Consider the following 16,370-nt stretch of genomic DNA (forward strand, 5'->3'; position numbering starts at 1 on the left):
AGACATTTTAACCCCTGATGAGTATTTAAGAAATGTATAATTAATTAACCAATTGCATTTTCTCAACTTTGACAAAACGGTTGTAAGATATAAGAAATAAAACTGCTTTTAAAAAGGTAGGAATTTGTTGAATTATGTGTGTGTGTGTGTGTGTGTGTGTTTTATTTAAAAAAAATTTATCATACATGAAACTTTTGATTTTTTTTTTTTTTTTTTTAAATTTTACAATAACATTTCTAAGGAATTTGATGGAAAAGCATTTTTCCTATGTAAAATCATGTTAATTTTTTTTAAATATGAAATTTGCATCATTTAAAAATGTTTTCTATTTTATATCAGTATGAAAAGCAGAATAAGAACCTTATACCTGCATGGTCATTCAAAATTCAGATTTGGACAAATAATAACTAAAGATGCCTGAAACATTATAAACATAACCAAGACAAGAACAGTCATCCAAAACGTGTAAATTGTAAAAACTCATCTCAGAAATTTAGGCAGAAACTATTTACAAATTCAGCAGGAAAAAAAGTCAAATTTGAAGAGTTTGTCGTGCAGGGTTTTTTTCTTTTTAGAGTACATAGAACATTTACCCTGGAATATTAAAACTCCAAATCGTTTTTATAGTATAAATAATATCATTAAAGAATTTCTATAACATTTTTGCAATCTCCTGCTTTATATATATATATATTTTGTAACTTTAGTAAAGTAACTGAATGGAGTTTGTAGAAGAACCCAGCTTGTATTTATGTCAAGTGTAATAAAGAGTTCAAAGCAGATAAGTCACATTTTGGTTTTGGACATATCCCTCCCCCCAATTGTTCAAGTTGTTTGTTGATTTGTTTATTGGAAATAATGCAATATTTTTGGTTTTAGTATTTTTATCCATTGGATACATACTGTAAAAATGTATTCATCACACACACACATATATATGGAATACTTTTTCAATAAATATAACAAAACTTTTTTAATTTTAGAGTGGAAGTGGAAAGATGGTGGGGGGAGGGTAAAAAAAAGGAAGGAATCAAAAAGGAAACAAACTATGCAAAAAAGGAATAAAATTATAAATATAAAAGAAATACATAAAATTTGAAAAATATGATCATTGGGGGAGCAAAAAAATAAATAAATAAAAATACCTAGAGCAGGGAGGATCAAAAACGAAAAGAGGGAGTGCAAAAATAAAAAAAATATATGAGGAGGTGGGTTCTTATGGTGTTCAATAAAGATGAACTGGGGTGTGTGTGGAGGAAGCAAGCGTTGGAGGGGAAATTAAAGAGACGGGGGAGTAGGGGTGTAAAATAAAGATATATAAAGAAAGATTACACATATATTTAAAGAGGAAGGGTAGAGACGCTTGAGGAGGGTAGGGGTGAATAAAAATAAATATATATGCAAAAAGTACAAAAAAAAAAAAAAAAAAAAAATGATATGAGGATAGTGGAGACGGAAGAGCAAAAATTAGAATCCACTAAATAAAATGAAAGATTTTTTAAAAATTGAAAAGTGTTTTTTTTATAGTTAATTAGACTTTCTTTTTTTTGTTTCATATTCCTACATACTTAAACCCTTTGAAACTTTTGTATTATTCAAATAAACGTCTCATCAACATGCGAAGCGATTGGAACTTCGCATCAATTTATCGGAATCTGGCAGATAATTTTTTGGTTTGGGATTTTCTGAGATGAGAATTGATGATCTGGACTATTCGGTCCACTGTTTTCATCTTGAATGTTAATTCTCACAATGTTTCAGCAGGTATAACCTCCAACCTTCAGGTGTGATTATAACTTAGCACTTTTATCCATTACGCCTCAAGTTTACATATGAACCTGTGGTGAAACAAATATTTTAAATAATGTTCAGTCTTCAAGTGGTTAAAGGATTATTCTTCAATACGGGTAATGCTAAGGATACAATTACGAATTACCAAAGACATTTACTCAGTCATGGCTGATGGAAGAGGAACAAATACTGCTATAAATTAAACAAAGGATTTTGTTTGAAATTCCATACAGATTCCTGAGTTTGATAAGTTGAAGATTGGAGGTTACACTGATTGAAATGCAAGAAAAACATCCAGGATAAGAATAGTTGTCCAAATAATATCGATAACGTTTTGGTTTTAACTTTCCCCAACAAAATCGGTTGTCATGGAGTAACTTTGATTCAAAGCACTTCAAGAGGAACGTTAAGCTGCAGGCTTTGGATGTCACGGCACACAACCTGTGAAATTTTATCAACCAAGTTAAAGTCCATTAAATCTTTTCGCGTAACCATTCCGATCACCGAATTGGTTTTATCGATGACCACTAGATGGCGCAAGCCTAGACTTCTGAATATGATGTAGGTCCGATATAATGAGAACCTTTCTGGAATGCACATAGCTGATTGGTTGATATACGGATTCTGAAAAGAAAAAAAAAATAACGTTACTAAAAGTTTTACATGCATAAGTACAATTGAGTTAATCTTACAGAAACATATACTCAAAAGTTACTGAAGGTATCAACTCAGCTCAAAATTTGAATTGTTAGGTTAATCAGAATTATCATATAATAAATAAAAAACAAATTAAGTGAGAACATGAAAATACAATATTTGGAGGATTTTTTACTCCTGATCCGAGATGGAACACGTACAGCAAATCCGTGGCCAAGGCTGCTGGAAAAATAGTGGGATCCTTCTAACACTCGAGTAGATATTTCACTGCTGATGCAATTCTTTACCTATATCAGAGCCAAGCACGTCCAAGGATGAAGTACTGTTGTCACATCTGGAAAGAAGCAGCTTATTCTGCCTTGACAGAGTTCAAAATAGACTTCCTAGCCTAGTGGGGGATGCCCTTTTCTCTTCGCTGCAATCTCTTTCCTACAGAAGAGACATTACAAGCCTGTCTCTGCTTTATCATCATTTCTATGGCAAGTGATCATCTGAACTCCAGTGAAAAACACTCGTCTATCTAAAATCACTATCAATAATTTCTCCCATTCTTTATTTGTGCGTCAACCTAACCATAAACTCCATGAACAAAGCTTCTTTCTTAAAACTGCACGACTGTGGAACTCTGTTCCGCTTTCCTGCTTTCCAACTGACTACAATATGGTTGTCTTCAAGTCCAACGTGAACAAATTCTTGATGAGCTATCCCCTTATGTAATCCAATTTACCAAATTTCCACTACTAACAATGACATGTTCCCTTTGACCACTGTACACTCATTAACCCTTATCTTCGAGTGGCCTCTAGGCCTTGATAAGTGGTGACTCCTTTGTGAAAAAAAATTAAATAAAAATAAAAAATAAGACAGGGGCATGTCTGAAATGAATTTTTCTCTTTAAATCACAATTGAACTGTGATATACTTGATTTTTACATTTTAAACTTTAATTCAAGTTCCCAACTACAGCAGGAAATTACTTGAAATGGATTTGATTGACAAATGTGTGGTTTCACCGATTCTGATGACACAAAAAGTATTCGAAGTGTAAAACATTTGTCGCTCCTCATTCAATCCCGGGCAATGTCAGGTCTTTCTGTTAATAACTTCATAAAAGGGAGTTAATTTAAAACCTCACTTAACGAAGGAGGATAATTAACAAAAAAAAAAAATCAATAATATTATGGCATATCTTACCAAGTCAATGAAAAGGTCAGTGTATCTACGGTTGTCCACATACATTTGTAGTTTCTCTTCCAGGCCAGTTGGGTGTCCAGAACGATCAGTCCGAAGCTGGAAAAAGATTTAGAAGAATAAAATTCAAGTTGTACATAGAAGAATCTCTAATAGGTTCAATGCTGTCTACCAAGCTTCAGCCCCTGTCCCATCACCACAATGTTGCATCCCTGTGACTGTTTTATAAGTACTTTACTAGAATGTGCTCCAGTGGACTTGCTACTCTGATGCCCCCTTGACGTAAATACTCTGACTGATCTGACAGTCGGCAAAATTCCACCCCTTTAATATAGAGGTTTCCAGGTGCCAGAAAGCTGTCTACTTTAACAACTTTTTTTCCTCATGCTTGCCTTTGAAATTCATTCTTCTACTTATTGTTTCTCAGACTATACCAACATGAAGAAATTTAAATGTAATGTGAATAAACATCTTCCAGCACAACTCTCTGGTGTAGGTATGGTCCGCTAATTTACAAGAGGCTCTTATATTTCAGTGGCAATGCGTCTATAAATAAAAAAATAAAGTCAATAAAAAAATAAATAAATAAATAAATAAAATAAACAAAAAAGAAAATATCTACAATCACAAAATACTGATTTGTTTTTTTTATATATTGTTCAAGTGCCACTAATATCATTGGTCAGTATTTATTTCCTGCTTGGTCAACCATTTGGCAGTCTGTTCTAAGAACTATCAAAATTACCAAAGTTCTTGGAACTAGTTCCTAAATTATTTTATAAGGGTTTATATTTACATTTCATTACGATTTATAGATTTTTTTTTTTCAATTTAGATTTGTTTTTGTTCTTTTTCACTTTTCATCAATGTTTATTTGAGCTTTGTTTCCATTTTAGATTAAAGTTATTATTCAATATATTTTTCTCCCATGACAGAAATTTCTTTGAAGTTCATAAATATCTAAATTGTGTACTAATTAATAAACACATATATATAAGAATTACAGTTAAGTTTACCAAAATGATCCAAGATGGCAAAACTAAAGTAAATTATAAATATTAAAGAATTAATATTTATAAGTAAAGTAATCTAAACCGGATGTAAAAACTCAATAAAACCAAATAGGAGATAGAGCTTATAATAAGAACAAGTAGTTAATAAAACATGTTAAAAAACACTTTGAAAAAGAGTTAAAAACATATTTAATTTTAAAAAGGAAACACTAAATAAATGGATAGTCCTTAATCTGCAGAGTTTTGAAGAAATACTTTCCTTCTCATCAGATGGTAGGATTTAGCAAAATGCGGGATCGGATTTTGCTTGCAAAAGTATTAAATGAAACTACAAGTAAGTCATAGATCTTACTTGATAACAAAAAGTGAAGCAGAGGGAATAGGGTGAATGACTTGCTTGTTTCATTTAATACTTTTGCAAGCAAAATCCAATCCCGCATTTTGCTAAATCCTACCCTCTGATGAGAAGGAAAGTATTTCTTCAAAACTCAGCAGATTAAGGACTATCCATTTATTTAGTGTTTCCTTTTTAAAATTAAATATGTTTTTAACTCTTTTTCAAAGTGTTTTTTTTTTAACATGTTTTATTAACTACTTGTTCTTATATATATATATATATATATATATATATATTTCTGTGGAAATGTTTTTTTTCCCCAATTATATTTCACTTATTTATTCCAATCCTTTAATTTATGAAGCTCAATGTAATTACTAGGGCTGTAACAACAGCATATTCTTTTCATCGCTTTTACTTTCAAGTATATATCCGACAGACAATTAATCAACCAAGAACTACATCATTCTATATAAAAACATAAGATATCAATGGATATATACCCGAGAGTCAAAACAAGGAAAAGAATATGCTGTTGTCCTAGCCCTATTAATTACAGAACATATAACAAATAAGTGACAAAAGTCTATATTCCAAATTTCAAGATATACTTAAAAGGAATAAACTGTAAGATGGTGAACATCTTGAAATTTGGAATATAGACGTCTGTCATTTATTTGTGTGTGTGTGTGTGTGTGTGTGTGTGTGTGTGTATGTGTATATATATATATATATATATATATCTTTTGCATTAATATCAAGTTACGACAAGGTCCACAATAATAGATTTTTGTCTCCACTCGACTCAATCAAATACTTGATCTGGGTGAAGGACGATTTTATAGGGATCTTTGTATAGGACATCTGACTATAAATTGCCTAATTGGGTTAGTCCCTCATGGAAAGAGTAAAATACATGTCCAATTTTATTGACGGTTATTTTGCCGCATTAAAAACATCATTAAAAATAATTAAAAAAAAAAAAAAAATTTTTTAATTAAATAATTTTAAAAAGTTACATAACATTATTTGGTGTTGTAAAATATTCAAATAATCTTAGGAAATAATATCTTTAAAAAAGCAATACAGTGCCAAAGTTTCAGAAAAATAATCAAAGAAAGATTTTACTCATTAGAAACAAAATTATACAATATTATCTGATTTTTCAAATTTTCAAATAACCTTACGAAATAATGTCTTTGAAAAAGGTATATACCATCAAAATCTCATTAAGAAAAAGAAAAAAAAATTATTTTATTTATTAGGTTGGTGCAAAAATAATGTCTTTTTTTTTTAACGTTCAACTATATAGAAATAAAAATGACATTATTTTTGCACCAACCTAATAAAAATTAAAGACGTTAAAAAAAAACAAAGATATTGAAAAAGAACTATATTGTACATACCCATACTCATTAAAATTTGATTTTCCTCTGTTTAAAAAAAAAAAAGCAAAAAGCAAAAAAAAAAAGCAAAAAAAAAAAAAAAAAAAAAAAAAAGCAACCTACTTGATGAAATTAAGCAACTTCTTTTTTAAGATAACTTTATTCCTTAATGGGTATGTACAATATAGTTTTTTTTCAATATATTCGTTTTTTAATGTATTTGAAAAACTGCGCATTTTTTTTTTTTTTTTTTTTTTTTAAATAAAATTAATAAGATTTTATTTAAAAAAAATATATTACAATATTTAGATTGTTTACTTGTGCATTTTTCTGTAAATAATGTATGGAAATTTGGACCACGGATGATGCTGGGTAGCCTTGATAATTGTAAATAATAATGTAATGATTGTTCTTCAAGTTAACGAACAGGTTGGTTGTTTGGTCGTTTTGTTTTACCGCATATCAATTCTTTTTTAATTATTTAATACCAAATTCAGTAATTTTGAAAAAAAGTTATATTTCATGTTGTTTATGCCTTCACATATTTATTCATGATATTTGTTTTGTTTTATGGCATATCAACCCTTTTCAAGCTCAATCATTTTGATAAGTTTTTACACATTAAGTTTATATAGTTAAATATTTATTTATGGTGATTAGTTTGGTTATTTTGCAGAGAGAAATTATTGTTTTTGGCTTTGCAGAACATGATTGAATTTTACAACGATAAAAAAAAAAGAAAAAAAAAAAAAAAAGAAAAAAAAAAGAAAAAAAAAAAGAGAGAGAGAGAAACGATTATATCAATATTTAGTGCATTTAAGTCAGGAAGTTAGTATCTCCAGACAGCTTGACCTAATCGCACCAGATAAAAAAAAAAGAGCAGAATCAGAAAAGTGGCGATGGAGAGGATTAAACCTAAATGCTAAACTTCTTTTTGGCCAAGAGTACGGATTCAAAAAATTCCATTCTACTGCAGATATTCTAATGATTATCTATTAACGAATATACCATACACTTGATAATAGGGTGGTAGTGCTCAACATATCCAAGCCTGGCATGAATGTTTTGTCTGGAAAATTAATTTTTGTGGTATTACTGGATGAATATTTAATTCGATCCATCTTAGTTAAAATGTTTCAACGGTCATACATCTAAGCAACATCATATGCAAGTGTGCCCCAGGGTTTGATACTTGGACATTTACCATTTCTAATTTTCATAACTATGACCATTTTTAATGTCTGTACAAAAAGTCTGCACACCTATTGAAGGCACCTCGTATATATATATATATATATATATATATATATATATCTCGAACACGCACAAGTTCCCAGAAACCAATGGGCTTCTTTCTAGGAGTTAACACTTTATCTTTATACAAGATACAAATCTCCTATGCCTCTCAAAAACCGAGGTAGTAAAGAAATTACAGATATTAATTTTCAGGGTTTGTACAGATTTCCAGTGTCTATTTTCAAGGACATTTCAAAGTTTTTCAAGGCCTCCTCCAGACAAAATTCAAGTTTTCAAAACAAAATCCGATATATAAACAATGATATAATAAACCAAAAAAACTTAATTGACAACAGGAAAAGTCATTTTTAGTTACATACAAAACAATATGCATGTCAACAATCATATTTACATTTCGTGACCCACCTAGATTTGGCTAACCAAGTGCGATTAAATGTTTTCATTTTCCTCATTGTAGACTGGTGTACGTTTTTACTTTTAAATTTTGAATTTTTGGTATTGTGGACACAAAAGTTATGTCCCTTTATTACAAAACCAACTGATGTTAATATATGGAAAACAACAGATACTTTCGTGATAAAGGGACGTAACTCTTGCATCCACAATGATACAATTTCATTTCAGAACAATGTATTTCGATTTTATTTAATCGTATTTTTATTAATACTTAAAATTTAATAGTATTTCGATTTAATTCGCTTGTGTGAACCCTGATTTTCCTCTCTCCAATTGACCAGTTAAATATATTACAGTAAATCTTTCTTGTAGTCTCTTGACTTTACTGAATTGCAAGACAAAAATTCATCTAGTCTGGTGGAGTATCCAGCTTAGTGATGTTAATATAGGCAACACCATTCTTTAGTAGAATGAAGCCTAAAATGGACGGTTACATTCAATGCTATCAAGACAAAACTTTTTTTTTTAAATATAAGAAAAATTTCCCACTATCGATGCCAGAGAAACATGAGCGTATACGTAAGTGAAACCCCAACTTCTGATGATTACCTTGTCGTACTCTACCCAGGTGATGTCATAGAGTACATCTCTCGCATCTGCACACTCAAAAAGTTCCTCTTTCATTAGGAGGACATTCAATTCTTGCCTGAAACAAGACAAACAATGAAATGTTACTAAAAGATATTCTAAATATTAAGTATTTAGTAATAAAAAATAAATAATAACAGCCAGAAAACCAAGTTTTGCTTAATTTTGATAAAAACTTTCTTATCCTAGATTTATTCTAAAAAGAGAAGCCCTTTTATTTTTGGAGCATTGGGGGGAAGTAACTGAGAGTCCTCATCCACAATAATACACCAAAAAAAGTCTGTTGGAAGCGGTAGTAGCAGTAAATGTTTTTGCCCATCGAGTTCATTGGATGAAAGCTAAAAACAGCAATTTTTTTTTCAATCAATCATGAATATGGAGATTCACTAGCAAAATTTTGCATGTAATACAAAAACTCAAACACAGCAATTTTAGATTCATATACTCCTGTCTCATTTAAGCGATTGATAACCTTAGATGATTGATGAAAGTACAACACCCAAAATGTTCCGAATATAACTGGTTATCTTAACATTTTCTAGAAGCATTTATGGTTTCATTATTATTATTATTATTATTATTAGATAATTTATGGTTTCATTATTAGATACTGCTACAGAACACTGACCATGCTACGTTGTTAGGATTTTCAAGTTAAATTTAAGTTTTATAGTGGCTTTTGTTTATTAAATTGTTAGATGAAAGTACTGAATAGTTACACAATGCCTATCCTTCCCATGTTAAGAATAGGTTTCTAAATAACATTTCAGCACGGTGTGTATTCTGCACGAGTACCTATTTTTGTTTAGCATAACTTTTTTACTATTACAGCCTTGTAACTCTCATATCCCTTATTTTGTCATTTAGTCCTCATTCAATGATCAATTTTTTTGACAACGGGAGAAGAACTGCTACTTTCTGTGTCAGAATCCAAGTATAAAACACTTATTATTGGTTAGTGTTTGACCTTGAAGTAATATTTCTTCTCAGCTCCTTACATCAGGTGGCTTTATGTTTTATTTTAGGCGATTTCTGTTTCATTGAACTTATCCTCCAGTTACCATTAAAGGTAACCAGCCACCTCTTCCCCCACTGTACCACGCGCTCAAGATCAGGGGAGAGAGAATCAGAGAGAACTTTGTCTTTTACGGCCTTTGATGTGTTGCCATAGATGGTTGTGTCATCAGCATAGATGTCAACGAATGATTTAAGTATGTGTTTTGGGAGATCATTAATATAGATCAAGAAGAGAGTTAGGCCCAGGATGGACCCCTGAGGGACTCCAGCATTAATACTCTGGGCCTCTGATTTCTGTCCATCAACCACTACTCTTATGAACCTATCAGAGAGAAATGATTTAATGATTGAGAAGACATTTCCAGTTATACCGTAGCTGGAAATCTTATGAAGTAGACCTTTATGCCATACCTTATCGAAGGCCTTTGATATGTCAAGAGCAATTGCCCTAGAAAGGAAGCCTTTGTCAAGAGATTCACTAATCCTATGAGATATAACCCGTTAGCACATCTGCTGTAGATCTAGCGGAACGGACACCATATTGCATGTCACTAAGGTTATTTTTGCTGAGGTGGTTGACTATTTTATTTAATATGGATTTCAGCAACTTACTCATGACACAGACTTATTGGTCTGTACTGAGAGGGAGATGACTTCTCACCTGAATTCTTAAATACAGGGCATACTGATGACGTTTTCCAGGGTGTTGGGAAGCACTTCTCTTAAGGCAACGCTTAAACAGTTTTGTAAGCATGGGGGGAAGTTCTGGTTGAAGCTTTTTCAACACTATAATTGGAATGCCGTCAGGGCTAATTGCTTTACTGGAATCAAGGTTCTTAATTAGCTTGGCGACCCCATGCACAGATATTTGTATGTTGCATAGCGTGTTGTCTGTTATAGGAGGAAATACGGGGAGTTGATGGCCTTTGTCGCATAGGGTAGAATTAGCTGCAAAGTTCTTGGCAAATAGTTTGGGCTTGTCTGATGCTGACGAGGTGACCTCAGGTCCATTGGTGATGGTTGGGATAGAATGCACGCTTCTGTTCAGAATCCTGTTCATTATTTGCCAAAACTGGTGGGAACCAAGCCACTGATCAGCTACTTTGGATTTAACGGACTGAGCATATAGCTCTCTTGTATTTTTTATTACTCTTTTACAGTGGTTGCTGGCAGTCTTGAAAGCAGCTTTAGTCTCAGTACATCTATTACATTGGTAGCTATGGAAAAAGTGATTTCTGTGCGCAATGGCAGCAGCACATTCTGGGGAGAACCATGGTTGTCTGTTAGGTTTTTGTTGGAATATTTTGGATGGTATGAATCGGTCTATGCCTACACTTAACCATTTGGTCAGGTCTGATATAACAAATAAATGTCACCAGAGCCAATAAAAGTTAGTTTACAACCTATCTGCATCATCTTTTGATGTTTTTAAGTAGTTTTAAATGCTTTTTAAAAAATTTTTTTATTTCAAATCTTAACTCTATTTACGGCTTTTAATTTTTAACCAAGATAGTTGCCATCTTGTCAATTTTATTTTTGGCCTGGGGTGGCCTAATTTTAAATTATCATAATTGTTTTGGGGGAGGGGGGCATTGGAGAGCACAAGGAAAGTATTGGGGGGCATTGGAGAGCACAAGGAAAGTATTGGGGGGGGGTTAATTTTATTTATGGTAGTTGCCACTACTGCCCCTTAAAAAAATTATTACATTAAATTATAAACGAGAACAAAAATAGACAGATTTCAATCTTTATCACAAGAGACATAACTTTTGTATCCACAATAATACTATGCAATTTCAGAACAATGTGTTTCGATTTTATTTTCAATATTTAAAAAATGCTATTTTTATTAATACTTTAAAAAAAAATTTAATAGTATTTATTTCGATTTTATTTTTTAATATTTCAGCACAAATTTTTACTGAACATAAAGAATGATTTTCAAGGCCTTTTAAAGACATTTTCAAAACATTTCGTATATTTTCAGAGATTTTTCAAGGAAATAGAAATAAGACAAAATTTTAAATTCAAGGACTTTTCAAGTTTGTACGAACCCAGTCGTGTATTGAGTTCTTTCCCTTGAATTCTACAAAAATAAATATTTAAAAACATTTTATATTTTTGAATAGACTGTTCCAGAAAACTGAGAGACGGACAAAAAATGCTGCCTTTCTTCTGTTGAGATAAAAGTGACGATGGTACGTTTTTTTGCCGGCGGAGATTATAATTAAGTGTTGGTAGATTTCCATTGATGATGCCTTTTGTCAGAATTGAGCATTTGTAAAAATGATTGATATGGACAACACAATCATACGTTGTATTCATATGTAAATTAAAATAAATAACAATCCAAAAGAATGTCTTACCTAGTGATAATTCCACAAAAGGAATTGTTAACCAAACCATTGTTTTCGACAACAGGAAACCCACCGTGAGTAGTTTCTCGTAAAAGCCGAGCTAAAACATCCACAGATTCCCGACGTTTTATATGAATCACAGGAAAAGACATGATATCACGCACTTGGAATAAATCAAGATTGATGCTGAAAAGCGAACATAACACAAGATCAATACATCTATTAAATTGAGATCTTCTGATGGTGTTAATTTAGAAGGTTAGGTTACACGCGTACACACACACAAAAAAAAAAAAAAAAAGAGGGAAACAAACCAGTTATCTTTAGACTTTAAAAACATGAAAAGGGATAAAAAAAAAAATGTTATTGACACAAATAGATTTTATTTAATACTGGGGGGGGGGGTTAAAATACACTGGATACAATATTTTATTTTCTCCAGATTTTATATATTATTATAGAGTTGTGATTTCAAAGGTAAAAAAAAAAAAAGTATTTGGGTGCCATCAGCTAGAATTGAAGCCAAAAGCAAAACTGTAACTAAGATGAATGTACAAAATGTATAACAATTTTTTCGATTTTGACTCCTTAAAAACTATTTTAACCAGCTAAAGACCCATAAAAAAAATGGTCCATAAAAAATCCAATCATTTAAGGCCACTCCGCGACTTTTAGTTTCAGAATAGATAGAGTTTGAAAATATGGAGACTGGCAGACATAGTGAGTTTTATAAATTAGATTCTTATCTGAAAATACTTATTCCAAACAAGCAAACTGTTAGAGTGAAGACAATTTCCATTATTTACCAAAACAGAAGTATATGCTTATGTCCCATTTAAAAAAACTGGTTTTAACATCTTATCTATTTCTGTTATAAAAGGATGTTTGTCAATATTATAATAGGAAGCAAAATATTTTCCAATAACGAATTTAAAAAAAAAAAAAACATTTTTAAACATTAAAGAGAATTAGGCATACGAGTTATTTACCTTAACTTTGTGAAAAAGAAATGTGTCAATAAAAAAGACAACTCTTGACTCTGACCACAGCATCATTCATAGCATCCGACCCAACAGCAATGCCTACACAACCCAATATGAACTTGAACAGTAACGTTAATACGATCCAACATGAACTAACAGTAATGCACATGCTCGTCACAAAGGATATTTAAAAACATTTCTGCTGAAGTGTAAAAAAAGAAATCACTAACATGTTTACAAAGTATTAGAAATTAATTAGGTACGTGTACAGTTTAGTCAAGACATTAAAAAAATGAAAATATCGAAAAAAAGGTTATATTTCATGTATCCGTTATGAAACAAAGTTCTCCAAAAAAAAAAAAAAAAAAATTCACTTAATTTCATCAAGTAGAAAAAAACAATTTATGATACCAAGCAAAAGGTTTGATTTTTAGGAAGAAAAGCTAGAATTAAAGATGGGAAGGGAGTGTCGGCGCTTTACATGGAGTTATCTCCCCGTGGCATGTTGTTCAACTTCAGCAAATTTCACAATGGCTGACTTCAACGCGCTCTCATAAGAACATGTTTTTCCGCTGTAAAAAAAAAAAAAAAACTACTCGATCAAATTAAATGAATTTTTTTTTCCAGAGATCTTCAGTTGAAAACGGATACATACAATATAACCTTTTTTCAATATTTCCATTTTTTAATGTCTTGACTAAACTGCACAAGCGCCATTAATTTTAGTAATCAAATTATTTTGAGTAACAAGAATTTTTAAAAGTCAAGCAATAAATAACATGTGTAATAAATGTTTAAAATTATAAAGTGTTTTCCGATATTTATTTTTATACGTATGACAAGGTAAATAACCCATTACATGATTACTTCCCTTTAATGTTTAAATGAGGAAGGGAAAACATATCCAATTTAAGTTTTCTTAGTCCAAAAAATTATTTTCAGAAAACAAAAAATAAACAAAAACGAATTAAAATATACTCATGCCAATAACAGTGGAAGTAAAACAAAAATTGTCAAAATGAAGTATCAATATACCAGATGGATTAATTTAAAAAATCAGGCAAGATAACTTTATATATTAGATTAACAATTCATTTAATTAAAATTTATTATGAGGAATAATCTTGACTTATGTCTTATAATATTAAGATTCCATGAATAAAGCTTCTTTCCTAGAACTGTCCGCCTGTGGAACACTGTTCCACTGACCTGCTTACCACTTGAATACAACATGGTAGCCTTCAAATCCAATGTAAACAAGTTCTTGTTGAGCCATTCCTATGAATATTCAAATTCTACCCAATTTACACCATTAACAATTACTACACTATCACCTTACATTCATTAATCCTTATCCTTGAGTTGCCTTGATAAGTAGTGACTCCCAAGTAAAAAAAAAAAAAAAAGATAACACAAAGGGACAGATATTTATGCACTCCATTTCCACTTCTGTAATTGCTGTAGTTCTTTTTGTTGCACATAAGAAATCTGACAAACTCTACATGCTAAAAATTTGTTATTTTAGATTTGATACATAATACAACTGAACACTTAGCAAAAGGTAAGCAATAGGCATCATATGACAAACCTAAGGTTTCTGAATTTTTTGAGATGAGGATTAATAATTTGTAGTATTCGGACTGCTGCTCTCATCTTGAGTATTAGTCTCACAATGATCATGCTACCCTTGTGGATTAAAGAAATCCACAAGGGTAGCATGATCATTGTATGTGATTTTCAGAATATGACATCTTTATTCCAAGGTCTTGTTGAACTCAGGAATCTGTAGGGAATTTCAAACAGAACCTTTTATCTAATCCACAATGATATCATGCCCTCATTCCCTCAACCGTTGCCAGACAAAAGTTTTAAGTAATTCATAATTATATTCTTAGTAGTGAAGATTGAACTTTCAACTTCCAGAAGACTGTCACTTAAAACTGAATTTTACTTGCAAGAACCCATGGCATAATGAATAAAGTGCTAAGTAAAAAAGTGTTTGAAGTGAAACTCTTCAGGATGTTGAAGATTTAATTCTCAATGCGGTTATATTGGACGGAACATTGTGAGAATAACACCCAAGATGGGAACTGCAGTCCGAACAATCTAAAACACGATTTTATCATACTTGACTAGAGAGGAACAAGGGATGCTTACAATTTTTTGTCAATGACAACTTGTGGTTCGGGTGGTAAAAAAGGGATACATTTGAGTTCCAGGATTGAATGATAATGAGGGTGCGTAAAAAAATCTCCTACCCACTTGGCCACCATGATAGACACCATAATGGGCAGCAGAAACTGGACATCATTTGTCAGTTCAATCTAAAAAAAAAAAAAAAAAAAAAAAAAAAAAGAAAACATTTAAAAAGTTAAAAAGAACTTTAAACGTTTTTAAAAATTAAGTACAAGAGATTAAAAAAATCTTCTAAATTTTTCAAAGAGCTTTAAATAAAAATAGACGTCATTTGTTAGTTCATTCTGGAAGAATAGTAAAAAACAGTAAAAAGAAAAAAATGGTTAGAAATTTTTTTTTTTTAAAAGTGAATTTAAGGATTAAAAAAGGATTGGAAAAAAAAAAAAGAAATGCTTCAAGAAATGATTACAAATATTTTTAAAAGTAAAAAAAATAGAGTTAAAAAAAGATTTGAAAAGAAAAAAGATAAAATAATAGTAACTTGTTGCAATATTTTTGAAGGATAATGGAGTATGATCCCGCACAGTCGGGAGATTCTATTTATAAACAATGATGAATGATGAGAAACTGATGAATCAAATTAAATTCACGTTCTGCTACCAACCAATCAGAAACCAGAATTGCTCCATGAATATTAAATCTTTTCTGTAGCAACTTTGCATGTTTTCTTCGTGTCAATATGTGAAGTATCTTTTGTCCTGTCTACTGAGAACCAGTCACCTCCAGGACTTGTGTTGAACAACTAACCATCAGAAACTAAACATGGCTTACAACTCTAGATAACTAGAAATAAGAACTACAGTAAAAAATTACTAAATTACAGGAGTTTAAAATCTTTATTTTCTGTTAACATGCTAAACTAAATATACCAATCCAAAATTTAAAAAAACTTTTACTGTAACCACATGACCTTTATAAAAAAAAAAAAAAGCACCACAATTAGGTACTAGTGCATCCTTTGAACCTTTTGCTTGGCTTTCCCCTGGAACATGACGTGAATAGCTCAGGTTTAGCTACTGTTTGATGTAACATGACGATCAGCCAATCACAATGCTACGTGCAGAGTTTCAACTCAACAAAATGCTAGCAAAAAGAGGGAGAATTATAGGCGGCTATGGCTGGAGATGCGCGAATGTAAAGTGT

At 31.2% G+C, this 16,370-nt stretch overlaps 1 protein-coding gene across 1 annotated transcript in view; it reads right to left on the minus strand.

The window, feature by feature from the left end:
- Window positions 1–1,537: 1,537 nt before the first annotated feature.
- LOC145254849 (chloride channel protein C-like) overlaps window positions 1,538–16,370 on the minus strand; it is a 199,642-nt gene continuing 184,809 nt past the window's right edge. Inside the window, exons 14-18 of the mRNA XM_080113697.1 lie at window positions 15,189–15,355; window positions 12,058–12,234; window positions 8,636–8,732; window positions 3,642–3,737; window positions 1,538–2,415 (exon numbers count right to left, since the gene is read on the minus strand). Coding sequence (XP_079969823.1) covers window positions 2,176–2,415; window positions 3,642–3,737; window positions 8,636–8,732; window positions 12,058–12,234; window positions 15,189–15,355 — 777 coding nt within the window. The 3' untranslated portion in view covers window positions 1,538–2,175. The remainder of the gene's footprint in view (window positions 2,416–3,641; window positions 3,738–8,635; window positions 8,733–12,057; window positions 12,235–15,188; window positions 15,356–16,370) is intronic.

Source organism: Euprymna scolopes, chromosome 30 (genome assembly GCF_053919585.1).
Source record: "Euprymna scolopes isolate OS-2025 chromosome 30, ASM5391958v1, whole genome shotgun sequence".
Lineage (NCBI taxonomy): Eukaryota > Metazoa > Mollusca > Cephalopoda > Sepiida > Sepiolidae > Euprymna > Euprymna scolopes.